At 45.6% G+C, this 21,335-nt stretch overlaps 1 protein-coding gene across 1 annotated transcript in view; it reads right to left on the reverse strand.

The window, feature by feature from the left end:
- Positions 1-12,691, reverse strand: part of LOC132889694 (caspase-6-like) — a 32,529-nt gene extending 19,838 nt beyond the window's left edge. Inside the window, exons 1-3 of the mRNA XM_060926445.1 lie at positions 12,657-12,691; positions 6,916-6,958; positions 62-193 (exon numbers count right to left, since the gene is read on the reverse strand). Of these exons, the coding sequence (XP_060782428.1) occupies positions 62-180 (119 nt within the window). The 5' untranslated portion in view covers positions 181-193; positions 6,916-6,958; positions 12,657-12,691. The remainder of the gene's footprint in view (positions 1-61; positions 194-6,915; positions 6,959-12,656) is intronic.
- Positions 12,692-21,335: the final 8,644 nt, after the last annotated feature.

Consider the following 21,335-nt stretch of genomic DNA (forward strand, 5'->3'; position numbering starts at 1 on the left):
CAATCGTTTTTTTTCTAATGATGAAATGATCATATTTCTTTTAATGTTTGTGAGTGTGCACCTTTCTGTGAGATTGTCTCTGTCTTTATTTGTGCCACGGCGTTTCAGGGAAGAGCTAAAGTTTTCCTGGTTGAAGATTAACGCCAAACCTCGCCTCTTGTGGTCCATCTTGTACGCCATTGGTGAATTAATTCTGCTCACAATCAAAAGCACATCATATAATTTTTTAAATACAAGATGTGAAATTATTTTACGGGCCTGACACATACACACAACTGCATTAGTTTGTGACAATTATTTTTCTAAGATCATGGTGAAATTGTTGTATTATTTACCCTGAATTTATATTATACTTAGGAGGTTTTTTGACAACAGTCTCCATTAAGCTGAGCCTAAGAACAATTTCTGAGTTGAAATATTTAAAGTATCTTGTGTGTGTGTATGTGTGTGTGTGTGCGTGCACGTGCACGTGCACATGTTTGTATAACCATCTTGTGTTCTTCACCACTGATTGTTATTGTTGTACGTGCATTTCGTGTGCAAACACAGATTTGTCATTCATTGTAAAACCCTTAAAATGTCATACAGTAAGAAATATGAGCAGGTCTGTTTTCTTTTGAAGCTAATAGAAGGTATGTTTTCACCAATGAGAAGCATGTATTGGGCAGCCAATCATAAGTCTGTGTTCAAACAAAGAGAAGTCCTTTTTCAATTATTTTAATAGGAGCTGCCATTTTGTTTTGGGGCAGTCCTAGAGTGGGTCCCTCATAGTGGGACACAAAAGCTAAAGGTAGAAATTTAGACCTCCAGTGTATAGCCTGGGGCGGCATGGTGGTGTAGTGGTTAGCGCTGTCGCCTCACAGCAAGAAGGTCCGGGTTCGAGCCCCGTGGTCGGCGAGGGCCTTTCTGTGTGGAGTTTGCATGTTCTCCCCGTGTCCGCGTGGGTTTCCTCCGGGTGCTCCAGTTTCCCCCACAGTCCAAAGACATGCAGGTTAGGTTAACTGGTGACTCTAAATTGACCGTAGGTGTGAATGGTTGTCTATGTCTATGTGTCAGCCCCAACCTGGTGACTTGTCCAGGGTGTACCCCGCCTTTCGCCTGTAGTCAGCTGGGATAGGCTCCAGCTTGCCTGCGACCCTGTAGAACAGGATAAAGCGGCTAGAGATGATGAGTGTATAGCCTGGGTATTACTCAGTGCTCAAGTTGTTTTATACAATAAAGGTGCTTCAAGGTAACTTTTTTCATGAAAGTGTATTTTTGCCTCCCTTATGGAGAAACCATCGAGGACCGTGACCTCGCCCGGTATGGCGCAGCTGGGGCCCCACCCTGGAGCCAGGCCTGGGGTTGGGGCTCGTTTGTGAGTGCTTGGTGGCCGGGCCTTTGCCCATGGGGCCCGGCTGGGCTTAGCCCGAAGAGGTGATGTGGGCCCGACCTCCTGTGGGTTCACCACCCACAGAGGTAGCAGTAGGGGACTGGTGCAGTGTGGATTGGGTGGCAGTCGAAGGCAGGGGCCTCGACGACCTGATCCCCGGACACAGTGGCTAGCTGTTGGGACATGGAATGTCACTTCGCTGCGGGGGAAAGAGTCTGAGCTTGTGTGGGAGGTTGAGAGGTACCGGCTAGAGATAGTCGGGCTCACCTCCACGCACAGCTTGGGCTCTGGAACCCAGCTCCTCGAGAGGGGCTGGACTCTCCACTTCTCTGGAGTCGCCCATGGTGAGCGGCGGCGGGCTGGTGTGGGCTTGCTTATAGCTCCCCAGCTCAGCCGCCATGTGTTGGAGTTTACCTCAGTGAACGAGAGGGTCGCCTCTCTGTGCCTTCGGATTGGGGAGAGGGCTCTTGCTGTTGTTTGTGCCTACGAGCCGAATAGCAGTATAGAGTATCCGGCCTTCTTGGAGTCCCTGGGAGAGGTACTGAGGGGTGCTCAGACTGGGGACTCCATTGTGCTACTGGGGGACTTCAATGCTCACGTGGGCGATGACAGTGACACCTGGAGGGGCGTGGTTGGGAGGAACGGCCTCCCCGATCTGAACCCGAGTGGTGTTTTGTTATTGGACTTCTGTGCTAGTCACAGTTTGTCCATAACGAACACCATGTTCGAGCATAGGGGTGTCCATAAGTGCACGTGGCACCAGGACACCTTAGGTCGGAGGTCAATGATAGACTTTGTTGTCATTTCATCTGATCTCCGGCCCTATGTCTTGGACACTTGGGTGAAGAGAGGGGCTGAGGTGTCAACTGATCACCACCTGGTGGTGAGTTGGATCCACTGGCGGAGGAGGAAGCTGGACAGACCTGGCAGGCACAAACGTATGGTGAGGGTCTGCTGGGAACGTCTGACCGAGCACTCTGTTGGGGAGGTCTTTAACTCCCACCTCCTGGAGAGCTTTTCCCAGCTTCCGAGGGAGGCAGGGGACATTGAGTCTGAGTGGACCATGTTCTCTGCCTCCATTGTGGACGCAGCTGTTTGGAGCTGTGGCCGCAAGGTCTCCGGTGCCTGTCGTGGCGGCAATCCCCGAACCCGGTGGTGGACACCAGTAATAAGGGATGCCATCAAGCTGAAGAAGGAGTCCTATCGGGCCATGTTGATCTCCGGGACTCCTGAGGCAGCTGACGGGTATCGGCAGGCCAGGCGTGCTGCAGCTCGGGCAGTTGCGGAGGCAAAAACTCGGAACTGGGAGGAGTTCGGGGAGGCCATGGAGAAGGACTATTGGTCGGCCTCGAAGAAATTCTGGCAAACCGTCCGGCGCCTCAGGAGGGGGAAGCAGTACTCTGCCAACACTGTTTACAGTGCGGGTGGGGAGCTGTTGACCTCCACTGGGGACATTGTCGGGCGGTGGAAGGAATACTTTGAGGATCTCCTCAATCCCACCATTGTGTCTTCCATTGAGGAGACTGAGGCTGATGACTCAGAGGTGGACTTGTCCATTACCCAAGCCGAAGTCACTGAGGTGGTTTGCAAGCTCCTCGGTGGCAAGGCACCGGGGTGGATGAGATCCGCCCTGAGTATCTCAAGTCTCTGGATGTTGTGGGGCTGTCTTGGTTGACACACCTCTGCAACATCGCGTGGTGGTCAGGGACAGTGCCTCTGGAGTGGCAGACTGGGGTGGTGGTCCCTCTTTTTAAGAAAGGGGACCGGAGAGTGTGCTCCAATTATAGGGGAATCACACTTCTCAGCCTCCCGGGGAAGGTTTACTCCAGGGTACTGGAGAGGAGAATTTGACCAATAGTCGAACCTCGGATTCAGGAGGAACAATGCGGTTTTCGTCCTGGTCGTGGAACACTGGACCAGCTCTATACCCTTCATAGGGTGCTCGAGGGTTCATGGGAGTTTGCCCAACCAGTCCACATGTGCTTTGTGGATCTGGAGAAGGCATTCGACTGTGTCCCCCATGGTATTCTATGGGGGGTGCTTCGGGAGTATGGGGTTTGGGGCTCTTTGCTAAGGGCTGTCCGGTCCCTGTACGAACGGAGCAGGAGTCTGGTTCGCATTGCCGGCAGTAAGTCAGACCTGTTCCCAGTGCATGTTGGACTCCAGCAGGGCTGCCCTTTGTCACCAGTTCTGTTCATAATTTTTATGGACAGAATTTCTAGGCGCAGCCAGGGGCCGGAAGGAATCCTGTTTGGGAACCACAGGATTTCATCTCTGCTTTTTGCGGATGATGTTGTCCTGTTGGCTTCTTCAAACCAGGACCTTCAATATGCACTGGGGCGGTTTGCAGTCGAGTGTGAAGCGGCTGGGATGAGAATCAGCACCTCCAAGTCCGAGGCCATGGTTCTCGACCGGAAAAGGGTGGCTTGCCCTCTCCAGGTTGGTGGAGAAGTCCTGCCTCAAGTGGAGGAGTTTAAGTATCTCGGGATCTTGTTCATGAGTGAGGGAAGGATGGAGCGTGAGATCGACAGGCGGATCGGTGCAGCCTCCGCAGTGATGCGGTCGCTTTACCGGTCCGTTGTGGTGAAGGAGCTGAGCCAAAAGGCGAAGCTCTCAATTTACTGGTTGATCTACGTTCCGACTCTCACTTATGGTCATGAGCTTTGGGTAATGACTGAAAGAACAAGATTGCGGATACAAGCGGCCGAAATGAGTTTCCTTCGCAGGGTGGCTGGGCGCTCCCTTAGAGATAGGGTGAGAAGCACAGTCACTCGGGAGGAGCTCGGAGTAGAGCCGCTGCTCCTCCACATCGAGAGGAATCAGCTGAGGTGGCTAGGGCATCTTTTTCGGATGCCTCCTGGACACCTCCCTGGGGAGGTGTTCCAGGCATGTCCCCCCGGGGGGAGGCCCCAGGGAAGACCCAGGACACGCTGGAGGGACTATGTCTCTCGGCTGGCCTGGGAACGCCTCGGTGTTCTTCCCGAGGAGCTGGCCGAGGTGTCTGGGGAAAGGGAAGTTTGGGCTTCCATGCTTAGACTGCTGCCTCCGCGACCCGGTCCCGGATAAAGCGGAAGAAGACGAGACGAGACGAGTATTTTTGCCTACTTTCAGACTTCCACAACAGGCACAGAATTATATACATCTAACTCTGCAATAAGACTCAAAGACTTCAATGGAGGTTTGATTATTTGAGCAGATAAACCAGAATAAATCCAGCAAAAATATAACATTTAAGGAGGTCAGATATAATGGTCTATCATAAACATCATGAACAGATTCTTGGACAGAAGCAACAGATATAACTGTTTTAAGTGAAATCTACAGTTTCATTACATGGAAACTGTACATTTCATTTCATAGTCCATAGAGAACTGCTTCATATAGCTGAAGGAGGTTGAGGCACCATGATTGATCAGTCAATCAATTTGATTAATTAATTGAATTCCCTTACACAACAGAAATGTATTGTGTAATTAATTAATTAATTCCTCTTCAGTAACCAGTTTATCCTGGTCATGGTTGTGGTGGATCCAGAGCCTATTCAGGGATGGGTATGAGGTAGGATGTATTGGTTCTTAAATATATTATAATGCATGTAAACACATGGTATTGGTGAATGCAAATGAAAAATAAAGACTATGCTTCCCCAGAGAAAACTGCACAAGGACCACAGATGATACTGAATCAGTGTCCTTTGGTCATACAGTAGTACACTTAAATCTAATGAAACATCGGTCTTAAAAACTTCCTTACATGTTATGACATGAATCCTGCTTTAAAAATAACCTTCTTTCACAACAAAACTCCAGTTTTGTATTCAATGTAGCATACTTGCCAACTTTTCAAAATTCTCATGGGGGAGAAAAGTGCGTGAACGACATTTTCAATTGGACGAGGGTATGATGCGCGGTTGAAACGATAAAAACAGCGAATCCCAATTAATTGCAAACCATTTGAAATTCATACAATTAAAGAGTTTTTGAATTGTTGATATTGTTCTATCAATTACTATAGGTTATGGGATTCATGTATCAGGCATGAGAGAGCTCAGAGTGAAACATCTGAAATAATACTCGTCTTGAATTTTAATATAATAATAATGAAAGGGAAGTCTTAAATCAGAGTTTTAGCTGAAAAATCTCATTCCTGAATATTGTATACATACAGAGACCCACAGAAAATAACACAAGTGATGCTTTAGAAGAATGTTTATAATTTCTTAAAATAGTCACAGTGAATGAAAGTATTATTGGATTGCATCAAATGTGTTTTCCTTCTGTAAGCTCATGTAAAAATACAGAGAACTATAATATCATATATAAATTACATTTTAATAAGATTTAACCAAAATAGTAACAACTCAATTAAATAAATACTGCACTGTTTTAGTACTACTAAAATGCATCTCTCTCACTAAACACTTTCCAACAGAATTTTTAAAAAGCACTAGATACTATCCAAATCCTATCGGAATGCGTCAAAGGAATTTGCTCATTTGCAAACTTTGACTGAAAGTTTTCAAACAAAATTTAAAAATGGCACTATAAATACTACCATACTACCAAAATATACTCCACAAAGAAATTCACTCGAATGCAAAATTTTAGTACTACCAAAATACACTTACTAGTAATCTTTCACTTAAAACCTCAAAACTATCAAAATCAATCACTTTCCAGGTAATTCACTTGTAAACTTTCACTTAAAACTTTCAAACATAAATTCAAAATAGCACTAAGACACTACCACACTATTCAAATACACTCACCAAACAAATTCTCAGTCATGCAAAATTTCACTAAACACTTTAGAAGTTGTACAGTTTGTTTCTGAAATGGTATGGAAGACTAGTTTAATTTCACACTCAAATGTCCATCATATTCTGATATAAGGTGTCTTTACCTTAAAATGTGTAATTGGCTGGTCGAACATTTGCTTATCCATGGAAATTCATTCTCCCATGCAACCTGGTATTTGCATTCATATTTTTGCCGTTTGGTATTGGGTTTAGTGGCCATGATGAATGACTGCTTGTAAAAAATGTCGGACAGCCTGGGTGAATCCTACATTACGGAAGTGACTGTCATTCTGTTCGTTGATTGATTAAAAATCAGTTGACGTCAGCAGTGTTTCTCATATGATTCTGATTGGACATAATCGGGAGTATTTTTAACTTGGTGATAGGGATTTCCCAAAACTGGGAGATTATCCAGTTTTTAACAAATATGATCGGGAGGCGAGAGATGGAGGTTAAAATCAGGAGCCTCCCGCCAAAATCGGGAGGGTTGGCAAGTATGATGTAGAAATAAATGTTGGGCCATGTACTGCTTTCCTCACATTTTTTTCTAGCTTAGACAAAGGTCTTTAAATGAAAATATACATAATACCATATAGGCATGTACGTAAATTAATGTAATGTACACTCACGTGAAATGAAGTAGTCCATACAGTTGCCTACTTATAATACAAGCTATACAGTTAGAGGTAAATGGTGTAACAGCCCTGCCAGTATTACATGAACAAAATTGGATCAGCAGTTTTACCTTTTACTTTGAGCTCCACTTCCAGGAAATTTCTGTCTTCAGGCTGTTCAAACACAATCGTTAAGGAAGTTAAACAAACACCACCAGATGTTAAATTCAAATATAAGTCTTTATTGTCATTGTCACTTTTCCAAAGGTACAACAAAATTGAAGGTGCTGTTGACTCATAATGAGTTATAGAAAGAAAAAAAGAAGGAAAAAAATGTTATCTGAGATAGCATTCAGATTTCACTGCTCTAACTATAGAGCAGTGACTTATACATTATTTATTGATTGTCTAACAAAAATCTGCATTACATCATAGAAAAGCATAACTTAGTCAAAGATTTCTTGCACCAGCAAAAGTGCTGTTATACTGACTATCAACATGGCTGTGATTTGGCCATAAATAATCAAGGTCAAGGCCTTTTTTGTTGTCATTTTAACCATATACTGTTGGTACAGTACACAGTTAAAACGAAACATAATTTCTCCAGGACCATGGTACTATATTAAACATCACAGGACTGCAAATATCATACATATAACGACATAAGGGACGGCATAGTGGTGTAGTGGTTAGCGCTGTCGCCTCACAGCAAGAAGGTCCTGGGTTTGAGCCCCGGGGCCGGCGAGGGCCTTTCTGTGTGGAGTTTGCATGTTCTCCCCGTGTCCGCGTGGGTTTCCTCCGGGTGCTCCGGTTTCCCCCACAGTCCAAAGACATGCAGGTTAGGTTAACTGGTGACTCTAAATTGACCGTAGGTGTGAATGTGAGTGTGAATGGTTGTCTGTGTCTATGTGTCAGCCCTGTGATGACCTGGCGACTTGTCCAGGATGTACCCCGCCTTTCGCCCATAGTCAGCTGGGATAGGCTCCAGCTTGCCTGCGACCCTGTAGAAGGATAAAGCGGCTAGAGATAATGAGATGAGATAACGACATAAGTGCATGAGTGCAGCGAGTGCAAACATTGCAGACTATAGATTACACAAAAAACATAAAGTGCAAACAACAAAGACAGTGTAAATAAGACAGCTAGCACAAACAGACAGTTTTCATAGCTGTACTGATGTATTCAGTACGACCAAGGGCGTCAGAAGCATTTTTAATGTGGGAGGGACACACTGGCGGGGGGTCTGGGGGTCCTCCCCCATAAAATTTTTAATTAATTAGATGCCATTTCCTGCATTCTGGTGTATTTTTAACAGGTTGTTAAACACCTAATTTTACCTACAAAAGTCACTTAATTCAATGACTATTTTAGAGACTCAACAATAAGTCCTCATTGAACTAGTCCATATATTCATCAGCCTGTTTTTAAACCCACTGCTACACCTAAGATAATGAGATGAATGTGACAATTTATCACCAACAATGACTTTATGGGTGCATTTTACTTTTTATTTTGTGTTTCCTTTTTTATTTAGTTTTAGATGTAACACCACATGCCACTGAGCCAAGCAATAGTGACACTCAACTGTATGTTTAAAAATAAGAATATTCATAATTTCACACAATGAACAGGCATGACATGGCATCATGCAAACTTCATAACACAAAATCACACTGTGTCAAGCAACGGTGACACATAAAAAATAACTTCACACAATGAACAGGTGCAATTTTGTTAACCACCAACAGTGACTTTAGTGGGTGCATTTTACTTTTTTCCCATTTAGTGATACTCATTCTCATTACCTCAAGTAATCAAGTACTCATAATCCTGGTTCCCAAGAAAACCACCATCACAGGACTGAATGACTACAGGCCTGTAGCTCTCACATCTGTAGTCATGAAGTCCTTTGAGAGACTGGTGTTGTCACACCTGAAGGACATCACAGACCCCCTGCTGAACCCCCTGCAGTTTGTCTACCGGGCAAACAGGTCAGCGGATGATGCAATCAATATGGGACTGCACTACATCCTGCAACACCTTGACTCTGCAGGGACGTACGCCAGGATCCTGTTCATGAACTTCAGTTCGGCGTTCAACACCATCGTTCCAGATATCCTTCACACCCAGCTCACTGTGCCCTCCTCCACCTGTCAGTGGAAATAAACTTCCTGACTGACAGAAAGCAGCAGGTGAGGCTGGGGAGCATCACATCCAGCACCCGGACTATCAGCACTGACGCCCCCCAGGGGTGTGTGCTCTCCCCACTGCTCTTCCCCCTTTACACCAATGACTGCACCTCAAGAGACCCGTCTGTTAAACTCCTGAAATTTGCAGACGACACAACGGTCATCGGCCTCATCCGAGACGGTGACGCTGCATACAGACGGGAGGTTGAACGGCTGGTCTGTTGGTGCAGTCAGAACAATCTGGAGCTGAACACGCTCAAAACTGTGGCGATGACAGTGGACTTTAGGAGGAGCCCCCCCCACCCCCACCCTGCTGCCCATCACCATCACCAACAACATTGTGACTGCTGTTGAAACCTTCAGGTTTCTGAGTTCCACAATCTCCCAGGACTTGAAGTGGGAGACCAACACAATCACCATCATCAAAAAGGCCCAGCAGAGGTTGTACTTTCTGTGCCAGCTCAGGAAGCTCGACTTGTCTAAGGAGCTGCTGACACAATTCTATTCTGCCATCATTCAGTCTGTTCTCTGCTCTTCCATCACTGTTTGGTTTGGATCGGTCACCAAACAGGACAAGAACAGACTGCAACGGACAATAAGGTCTGCAGAGAAAATTATTGGTGTCAGCCTGCCCTCCATCCAAGACCTGTACCTGTCCAGAGTCAGGAAACAGGCAGGTAACATCTTTGCAGACCCATCACACCCTGGTCACAAATTGTTTAAGCTTCTCCCCTCTGGGAGACGCTACAGAACACTGTATGCAAAAACAACCAGACACAAGAACAGTTTTTTCCCTCAGGCTGTCTCTGTGATGAACAGCTAAAACCAGACTCAAATATCAGTAACATCAACTGTGAAATACAGTGGTGCTTGAAAGTTTGTGAACCCTTTAGAATTTTCTACATTTCTGCATAAATATGACCTAAAACATCATCAGATTTTCACACAAGTCCTAAAAGTAGATAAAGAGAGCCCAGTTAAACAAATGAGACAAAAATATTATACTTGGTCATTTATTTATGGAGGAAAATGATCCAATATTACATATCTGTGAGTGGCAAAAGTATGTGAACCTTTGCTTTCAGTATCTGGTGTGACCCCTTTGTGCAGCAATGACTGCAACTAAACATTTCCGGTAACTGTTGATCAGTCCTGCACACCGGCTTGGAGGAATTTTAGCCCATTGCTCCATACAGAACAGCTTCAACTCTGGGATGTTGGTGGGTTTCCTCACATGAACTGCTCGCTTCAGGTCCTTCCACAGCATTTCGATTGGATTAAGGTCAGGACTTTGACTTGGCCATTCCAAAGCATTAACTTTATTCTTCTTTAACCATTCTTTGGTAGAACCACTTGTGTGCTTAGGGTCATTGTCTTGCTGTATGACCCACCTTCCCTTGAGATTCAGTTCATGGACAGATGTCCTGACATTTTCCATTAGAATTCGCTGGTATTATTCAGAATTCATTGTTCCATCAATGATGGCAAGCCATCCTGGCCCAGATGCAATGAAAAAGGCCCAAACCATGATACTACCACCACCATGTTTCACAGATGGGATAAGGTTCTTATGCTGGAATGCAGTGTTTTCCTTTCTCCAAACATAATGCTTCTCATTTAAACCAAAAGGTTCTATTTTGGTCTCATCTGTCCACAAAACATTTTTCCAAAAGCCTTCTGGCCCGTCCACATGATCTTTAGCAAACTGCAGACGAGCAGCAATGTTCTTTTTGGAGAGTAGTGGCTTTCTCCTTGCAACCCTGCCATGCACACCATTGTTGTTCAGTGTTCTCCTGATGGTGGACTCATGAACATCAACATTAGCCAATGTGAGAGAGGTCTTCAGTTGCTGAGAAGTTACCCTGGGGTCCTTTGTGACCTCGCCGACTATTACATGCCTTGCTCTGGATTGGTGGAGTCCAAACTCTTTAGAGATGGTTTTGTAACCTTTTCCAGCCTGATGAGCACCAACAACACTTTTTCTGAGGTCCTCAGAAATCTCCTTTGTTCATGCCATGATACACTTCCACAAACATGTGTTATGAAGATCAGACTTTGATAGATCCCTGTTCTTTAAATAAAACAGGGTGCCCACTCACACCTGATTGTCATCCCATTGATTGAAAACATCTGACTCTAATTTCACCTTCAAATTAACTGCTAATCCTAGAGGTTCACATACTTTTGCCACTCACAGATATGTAATATTGGATCATTTTCCTCAATAAATAAATGACCAAGTATAATATTTTTGTCTCATTTGTTTAACTGGGTTCTCTTTATCTACTTTTAGGACTTGTGTGAAAATCTAATGATGTTTTAGGTCATATTTATGCAGAAATATAGAAAATTCTAAAGGGTTTACAAACTTTCAAGCACCACTGTATCTGCACACTCATACCGTCATTCTGTGCACACTGTATATTTATATTTACTAATTCATCCTTGCACTATACTGTCTATACATATATGCTCTGACTTTATTGTCTAACCCCCCTGTGCAATACCTCATAATGTGCAATATTTTATTTTATAATGTGACTCTCTTCGTGCAATAATTTATAATGTGCAATACCTCACTCCATAACGTGAAACACAACACATACGCCTCATGACTGTGCACCTTACACCCTCACCTTTTTTTTTCTTCTTCTCTACACGCTGTTTGCACTGTTGTTGGAGTTGCTTTTAATCTCATTATACATGGGTATAGTGACAATAAAGGCATTCTCATCTCATCTCATCTCATCTCATCTCATCTCATTATCTCTAGCCGCTTTATCCTGTTCTACAGGGTCGCAGGCAAGCTGGAGCCTATCCCAGCCGACTACGGGCGAAAGGCGGAGTACACCCTGGACAAGTCGCCAGGTCATCACAGGGCTGACACATAGACACAGACAACCATTCACACTCACATTCACACCTACGGTCAATTTAGAGTCACCAGTTAACCTAACCTGCATGTCTTTGGACTGTGGGGGAAACCGGAGCTAAAGGCATTCTATTCCATTCTATTCTATTCTGTTTACCCTTCTACATGTACATAGCTTTTTGTTTTTGTCTATGCTTTTTATCTGTTTGTACTAAGAGAGCTAAGTGAAACCGGAGTCAAATTCCTCGTGTGTGTTCACATACCTGGCAAATAAAGTTTTATTATTATTAAGTGACATCACTAAAAATAGTTCCCAAAGAAGCCACAGCTGGAGAGAAGGTTGTATATGGCAATACAATGCACAAACTGTAGTAAGTGTAGTATTGATTTTAATGCAACAAGCTATTGCTCAAACTGAGCTCATTTCGTGTAACAAACACCGACAAGTGAAATGATACAAACAGTAAAATGTACCAGTGCTGTTATATTAAATCTTAGCGCTCTTGAACTCTTGTTGCTTGTATAATCTAATTTGTGGGCCGGAACTTAAAAATATATAATTTAGCAATACACTTCTGAAACAAAAGGAAAAATATATTTTTATTGTCTGACAAAAATCTGCATTATATTCAACACCATAGCATGACTGAGTAAACCATTCTTTGCATTTAAGTTACCATTTAAAGGATATTAAATACTGTATTTTGATTTTTATATGATTTCTGTGTATTTTGAATATGTACAGTACAAAACTAAATGCAGTCATGACAAAATGTAAAAATTCAGAGAGCGAAAAGGAATGTAAACTCACCTGAAACCTGCCAGTGCACGAATGAATGATGGGGTGGAGTTACTGCATACCTAAGGCACTGCTTATGTCACAACTTTTTGCAGTCAACATGAAAAAAATTTATTTACTGCAGGCATAGCACCAGCTACTGAACAAATTTAAACAATAAAAACATATAGTAATAATCTCTGGGCGGCACAGTGGTGTAGTGGTTAGCGCTGTCACCTCACAGCAAGAAGGTCCGGGTTCGAGCCCCGTGGCCAGCGAGGGCCTTTCTGTGCGGAGTTTGCATGTTCTCCCCGTGTCCGCATGGGTTTCCTCTGGGTGCTCCGGTTTCCCCCACAGTCCAAAGACATGCAGGTTAGGTTAACTGGTGACTCTAAATTGACCGTAGGTGTGAATGTGAGTGTGAATGGTTGTCTGTGTCTATGTGTCAGTCCTGTGATGACCTGGCGACTTGTCCAGGGTGTACCCCGCCTTTCGCCCGTAGTCAGCTGGGATAGGCTCCAGCTTGCCTGTGACCCTGTAGAACAGGATAAAGCGGCTAGAGATAATGAGATGAGACTAATAATCTCTCGAATTACACATACACACATACAGAGAGAACTGTGTAAAAAAAATCGTGAGTTTTACCTTGACCTTATTATTGAAAAATTATTATTAATGGCTAATAATTGTTCCCATTTGGTTATTTTTATGAATAACTATTAGTAGTGTTAGAAATCTACATTGGTTATATAGCAATTTATTACTTCATCTCATCTCATTATCTCTAGCCGCTTTATCCTGTTCTACAGGGTTGCAGGCAAGCTGGAGCCTATCCCAGCTGACTACGGGCAAAAGGTGGGGTACACCCTGGACAAGTCGCCAGGTCATCACAGGGCTGATACATAGACACAGACAACCATTCACACTCACATTCACACCTAAACTTTCTATAAAACCTATATTCATAAATCAATATGTGTGCTTAAAATACTTTGTAAGTTGTAAGCAGTAAGCATTGTAAAAACTCTAATAATGCATTATGAAGTCCTAATATTGTGCTATAATTCCTTCATAACATATAACCATGTAATAATGCAAGTGTAACTATTCATTATAAAGCCATGTGCTATACTGCATGATTATTTATAACTAATAACATACCAATTTGGCAGTACAGGGATTTGAACACACAACCTGCTGATCTGTAACGCAAAGCATTAATACTAATGCTGCCACTACAACTAACTCACATAGATTCAATGGTTAATCAAAATGAGCTACACTGCTTCAATTATAAGTTGCCTTTTTTTTTTACCATCAGCCAAATGTACAGGATTATGTGTTATTATATACTACTACTATCTATGATATTACTATTTAAGATATTACAGTACCTTACTGTAAATACATTTAAAGTACAACCCTGTTGCCAGAAAAATAATTTGTCATCATTGTTATTGGAAAGTTGTAAGACAGGTGGGGCAGATCCAGGAAAATGGGAAGGGGGGATCAACCCAGTAAGGCTGGGGGGCCCGGGGTCACCAGAGGCCCCCAGAAGCTCTGCAGTTTTTAAATGCCCAGAGATGCATTTTGAGCTCTTAGAGACATGGTGTAAATGAAATCTCTTAAAGAAAATTACCATATCAAAATGTTTTAAAAGTATAAACTTTCAAAACCATTTTATAGCTCACTGAAAGTTATATTGTCAAAGTTGCAGGTACTGTACATGCATAGAACATAATTACAACTGATATACGGTAATATTTATGAAAGTTGCATTGTCATTGTAGGATGTATAAATAGGGGTCTGTTTAATTTTCAAGCATTCCAGTTAAGTTCAAGTTCAGCAATAATTTTTTTTATTTTTAGTTTATTATTTTCCGGTGTTTCATGTGTTTACTAGTAGCTCTGTTTGTTTGTAAATGTGGTGTAGAGTGTAGTTGCGCATGTTAGCCAGCAGGTGGTAGTAATGCCACTGTTTCTGATTGCTGCTCAGACCGGAGTGGGGTGATCTGTTAGTAATGACCAGCTCTGTGAAAACACAATAAAGAGCAACATCAGTAAACTAGTTTAATACCATATTTTGCAGGTCAGCTACTCAAATTAATAGGCTTAAATCTGTTACCTAAGAGCGTAAAGATTGTGTAGAGACAGTTTGTAGGCACAGTGGTGTAGTGGTTAGCACTGTCGCCTCACAGCAAGAAGGTTCTGGGTTCAAGCCCAGTGGCTGGCAGGGGCCTTTCTGTGTGGAGTTTGTATGTTGTCAGCGTGGGTTTCCTCCGGGTGCTCCGGTTTTCCCCACAGTCCAAAGACATGCAGTAACATGGGGTGGCCTTGGGCTGAAGTGCCCTTGAGCAAGGTACTTAACCCCTGACTGCTCCCTGGGTGCTGTTGTATGGCTGCCCACTGCTCTGGGTGTGTGTGCGTGTTCACTGCTTCAGATGGGTTAAATGCAAAGGATGAATTTCACTGTGCTTGAAGTGTGCATGTGACAAATAAAGGTTTCTTCTTTCTTCTAATAAATAGCTAGCATGTCGGCTAATTAGCACTACTAGTACTCGGTCGCGGAAGGTATGTTGTTGCTAACATGTGTATGTAGTGTTAAATGTTACTGTTGGTGTACAAAATATGTTGCTTATGTAAATGTGTGAGCTAGGATTTATGTTAAAACAGACAGTGATACATTGTGACTGTTTTATTTTGTTTATATGTTTTTATTTGATGTGTATATTTTGGTTTATGCATTACCACATGATGCACTACAGTGTTGTACATTGACCACAAAACACCTTATATCAATAAATTATTATTGTTTTAGCAACTGCAATCCGAGCTCCTGCTCAGGACATTCAATGAACAAAACATTGAATATACCCAGGTAAACTGAGGGAATGTAAGTGGCCACTTCAGACAGAGCTTAAAGGTAGCTTGCCTGTCAGATTTTTCAAGTTTAGGTCATAAAAAGAATTTTCCCTGACACCCAATTATTTCTGTTTAGTGGACCAAAAGCTACTGAATTTGAATTACAGACTTCCAATTTTATTAGTTTTTTCCCTAATAGAACAATTAATGGGGCAGCACGGTGGTGTAGTGGTTAGCGCTGTCGCCTCACAGCAAGAAGGTCCGGGTTTGAGCCCTGTGGTCGGCGAGGGCCTTTCTGTGTGGAGTTTGCATGTTGTCCGCGTGGGTTTCCTCCGGGTTGTTAGGGTTTTGCTGGGATTCGAACCTGGTTCGTTGGTGTGATAATCCAGCAAACCCCCACTAGGCCACCAGGGGGATGACTCAAATGCAGAGGCGTGAGGCGGAAGTAGAAAAAGAATCAAAAGGTTTATTTAAACTATATACACTATATACAGGGCAAAACAAAAGACAAAAAAAAAAACCAAAGAGTATAATCCAAAAGAAAAGCAAAGTGCAAAAATTCAAAAGCTAAGAAGATCAAAAAACACAGTACAAAGGAAACTGGAGATAAACATAACAGCACAAAGACTCCGTGACAAGAGGACTGAACTCAGGGGTATAAATAGACAAACTAATTAAGGACACAGGTGAAGATAATTAGGCAATTAACACAAACACAAAACACAGGAACAGTGGCGGCCTCTAGAGGCCAAAATAAACACGACATGAAAAGGAAATAACAGCGGCCTCTAGAGGCCAAAACAGTCCTAGTCCTAACAGGACCCCCCCCTCTAGGAGCGTCTCCTGACGTTCCCAGGGCGATCCGGATGGGCCGAATGGAAGTCCCGACATAGTTCTTTATCAAGGACATCCCGAGCAGGAACCCAGCAGCGCTCCTCAGGACCATAGCCCTCCCAGTCCACCAGATATTGCAACCCGCCGCGGACCCGGCGGGAGTCAAGCAGGCGATTCACAGTGAACACAGTCTGCCCCTGGAAGATGCGGGGGGGTGGGGGGTTCCTAGGGGCAGGGGCATACGTAGACGTCAGTACGGGCCGTAACAGGGAAACATGGAAAGTGGGGTTGATCCTCAGAGTCCGGGGCAACTGGAGCCGGTAGGAGACAGGGTTCACCCTGCGCACCACCTTGAAGGGGCCAATGTAGCGAGGAGCAAGCTTGCGGTTCTCCACCCACAGTGGAAGGTCCTTAGTGGACAGCCAAACACGCTGCCCAGGGCGGAAAGCGTGTGCAGGTCTTCTATGGCGGTTGGCCTGAGTCTGGTTGGTTCTGGAGGTCTGTATGAGAGGGTGAAGTCAAACCGACTGAAAAACAGGGCCCACCTAGCCTGTCGAGGGTTCAGTCTCTTGGCTTGCTGGAGGTACTCCAGGTTCTTGTGGTCAGTCCAAACCAGGAATGGATGTTGTGCTCCCTCCAGCCAGTGCCTCCACTCCTCAAGGGCCAGTTTGACCGCTAGCAGTTCTCGATCCCCCACATCGTACCGGGACTCAGCAGGACTCAGGCGGTGGGAGAAGTAAGCGCAGGGGTGCAGCTTTCCTTCCGAACGTTGAGAGAGCACCGCGCCGACACCACTGTCCGAGGCGTCCACCTCCACGATGAATGGTTGGGAGGTGTCCGGGAGAACCAGAATGGGTGCCATGCAGAAGCGGTCCTTGAGGTCTTTGAACGCCTTTTCTGCCTGAGGAGACCAGCCATAAGATCCACCTGTCCCTTTGGTGAGGTCTGACATGGGTGCTGCCACAGAACTGAAGTTCCTGATGAACTTGCGGTAGAAGTTAGCGAATCCTAAGAACCGCTGAACCTCCTTAACGGACTTGGGAGTAGGCCAATCCCGGACGGCCAGGGTCTTGGCAGGGTCCATTTGGAGTTGGCCTGTCCGTACAATAAATCCCAGAAAGGAGACCTCGGGAACATGAAATTCGCATTTCTGGGCCTTGGCGAACAGATTGTTCTGTAGCAGCCTCTGGAGAACCTGGCGGACATGGTGGCGGTGCTCCTGCACGGTCTTGGAAAAGATAAGGATGTCGTCGAGGTAGACAAAAACGTATAGGTTAATCATGTCCCTTAAGACGTCGTTGATTAGGGCCTGAAAAACAGCTGGTGCGTTGGTGAGTCCGAAGGGCATCACCTGGTATTCGTAGTGCCCAGACGGGGTGTTAAAGGCAGTCTTCCACTCGTCTCCCTGTCGGATACGGATGAGGTGGTATGCGTTCCGTAGGTCCAACTTGGTGAAGACGGTGGCGCCTTGGAGCAGGTCGAAAGCTGTGGACATCAGCGGAAGGGGATATCGGTTGCGCACAGTGATCTTATTCAGGCCCCTGTAATCAATACATGGTCGGAGCCCCCCATCCTTCTTGCCGACAAAGAAGAAGCCGGCTCCAGCAGGTGAAGTGGAGGGTCGAATAAACCCAGAGACCAGGGCATCTTTGAGGTATTCCTCCATGGCCTTGCGTTCTGGCTGAGAGAGTGAAAACAGTCTGCCACGAGGAGGGGTAGTCCCAGGGAGCAAGTCGATGGCACAGTCGTAGGCCCGGTGCGGAGGAAGAACGGCGGCCCTGCTCTTGCTGAACACCTCCTTGAGATCCCAGTACTCTGTGGGAACTTGAGATAACTCGGTGAGATCAGGGGGCTCGGCAGGAGACACAGGAGAGCTAGAGAGCAGACAAGAGGCATGGCATGCAGGGCCCCATTCCACAACCTGGCTTGTTACCCAGTCTATGCGAGGGTTGTGGCGAGTAAGCCAAGGAAGGCCTAGAATAACTGGGAACTCAGGTGAAGGAATCAGGTGCAGGGATATTTCTTCCTTGTGACCTTGAGACTGGAGGAAAACTGGAGAAGTAACTTGGGTGACTCTTCCATCACCTAACGCTTGGCCATCGAGGGCAGACACAGACAGTGGGACTTCAAGAGGTGCAGTCGGAATATTGATGCTTTGGGCGAAGTGAATATCCATAAAGTTCCCAGCCGCCCCTGAGTCTATCAAAGCTTGACAAGAGTGGACAGACTCACCCCAGGAGATGGAGACCGGGATGTAGATTCCTTGGCCAGGGAGTCCGGGAGAGAGGGTAGGCCCCGTCACAACCCTCCCTCGGCTGGACGGGGTGGTCCTTTTCCCAAGAGTTCGGGACATGATGCTCGGAAGTGACCAGGCTTGCCACAGTAGATGCAGCACTTGTCCCTCCTTCTGCGCTCCCTCTCAGATGCGGAGAGGCGAGTACGACCCACTTGCATGGGTTCTGGACAGTCACTGAAGGAGGTAGACGGTCTCCAGGTAGAGGTAGGGAGGCTGGGGGGGCTCAAGGCTTGGTGGCGTTCTCTCATCCTGTTGTCCAGACGAATAGCATGTGAGATGAGGGTTTCGAGGTCACTTGGGCATCCAATAGAGGCCAGACCGTCCTTGATGGGGTCAGACAGACCATGGTGGAAGGCTGACACCAGGGCAGTCTCGTTCCATCCACTTACTGCTGCGAGTGTTCGGAACGAGATGGCGTAATCTGCGACGCTTCCTCCTTGCCGGATGGACATGAGCTTTCGGGCTGCGTCGGTACTGATGTCTGCCTGATCGAAGACCCGAAGCATCTCTTCAGAAAACAGCTGGAAATCAAAGCACTCAGGTCCCTGTCTTTGCCAGATAGCAGTAGCCCAGGCTCGCGCCTTACCAGCTAATAAGGTGATCACAAAGGCAATCTTGCGGCGATCCGTAGTGTAGGTGGTAGGCTGAAGCTCAAAGGTGAGTTGACACTGGGTAAGGAACTCTCGGCACTCACTGTGCTTGCCGTCATACCTCTGTGGTGCAGGAAGGCTGGGTTCGCGAGGTGAAGGCAGCATTGCAGGAGGCACTGGAGCAGGAGTGGGAGCTGGATCAGGAGCAGGAACTGGATCAGGAGCAGGAGATGCAGGCAGAGATGTCAGCTGTGCCAGGGTTTTCCCAATTTGCTGAAGCAGTTCCTCGTGGCGAGCGAGGGCCTCACGTTGGCTGGTGAGCGTACGTCCATGAGCGTCCATGGTCGCTCCGAAGCGTGTCAAAGCTGCCATAATTCCCTGAAGGTTGGCCGGGTAGACAGTTGAAGCAGCCTCTGCTGAGTCGGTCATGACGGAGTCTTTCTGTTAGGGTTTTGCTGGGATTCGAACCTGGTTCGTTGGTGTGATAATCCAGCAAACCCCCACTAGGCCACCAGGGGGATGACTCAAATGCAGAGGCGTGAGGCGGAAGTAGAAAAAGAATCAAAAGGTTTATTTAAACTATATACACTATATACAGGGCAAAACAAAAGACAAAAAAAAAAACCAAAGAGTATAATCCAAAAGAAAAGCAAAGTGCAAAAATTCAAAAGCTAAGAAGATCAAAAAACACAGTACAAAGGAAACTGGAGATAAACATAACAGCACAAAGACTCCGTGACAAGAGGACTGAACTCAGGGGTATAAATAGACAAACTAATTAAGGACACAGGTGAAGATAATTAGGCAATTAACACAAACACAAAACACAGGAACAGTGGCGGCCTCTAGAGGCCAAAATAAACACGACATGAAAAGGAAATAACAGCGGCCTCTAGAGGCCAAAACAGTCCTAGTCCTAACACGGGTGCTCCGGTTTCCCCCACAGTCCAAAGACATGCAGGTTAGGTTAACTGGCGACTCTAAAGTTGCATTTCGACTACAACCGCGCTGAACCGTGCTGGCTGGAAGTGGGTGGACACATTGGGTGGAGTTAGCGAAAGTGGGTGGACGTCACGTGATGTCGTTAAGCAGCGCAAACAGTGACATCAGTGAGCTTTTAAGCAGTAGTCTCACGACCCGAATAGTAAACAATAAACATGGAGGACATGGAGTCGTTAGTGTTGCTGGTCTTGGTTCTGTGGCTTGTTGTCACCGACAACGCCAACAGATACTGGCAAGAGCGTATAGATGAGGCGAGGCGCATAAGGCTTCATAATTCTCATAATTCTCCTTCTTCCGGGTTTGCGGTGTTTACAGATCCCAGCGTGCTCGCGGGGCGTGTGTGGGCATGTGAGGACACTCCTCCTCACCAATCAGTGCACAGGGGAGTGTCTGCTCACGCCCCCAGCCTCACTCGGCACGGTTTGGCTCGCTTCAGCCCCACTCCAAAACGGTGCGAGTTTTAGGGGCTAAGCAGGGCTGAAGCGAGCTGAGTCGTGCTGTTTTTTGGTAGTCGAAACGCGAGCCGTGTCGGGCTGAAGTGAGCTGAAGCAAGCTGAAGTGAGCTGAAAAAGGGTAGTGGAAAAGGGCCATAAATTGACCATAGGTGTGAATGGTTGTCTGTGTCTATGTGTCAGCCCTGTGATGACCTGGCGACTTGTCCAGGGTGTACCCCGCCTTTCGCCCATAGTCAGCTGGGATAGGCTCCAGCTTGCCTGCGACCCTGTAGAACAGGATAAAGCGGCTAGAGATAATGAGATGAGATGAGAACAATTAATGAATTTAGGGCCACATGGCCCTAAATTCTGCGCTATTTTTGCCTGCTTCACCATGACCCAATTCAAGACTACGTCATGCATCATGCAGTGGGCTTTCCCCGTTTGCGCAAGGCATTGTGGGATGCAAATTTGAAACAGAAGAGAAAAATGGAGGATGTGAGTGTGCAAATGAAATGTGGAAGACCGACTACAGTAACGGAAAGCGAGAAGAAAAAATGTTATGTTGCGAAGGGAAGGAAACACGGGACCAAACTAATAAATATCGGTGGTCAGAGAGCACCTCGGTGTGATCAGCTGTTCGTTTAGCGACAAAATGATGTAACTGTTAGTGCACGGTCAAGGTAAACCTGTG

This window comes from Neoarius graeffei, chromosome 7 (genome assembly GCF_027579695.1).
Source record: "Neoarius graeffei isolate fNeoGra1 chromosome 7, fNeoGra1.pri, whole genome shotgun sequence".
In the NCBI taxonomy this organism is placed as follows: domain Eukaryota; kingdom Metazoa; phylum Chordata; class Actinopteri; order Siluriformes; family Ariidae; genus Neoarius; species Neoarius graeffei.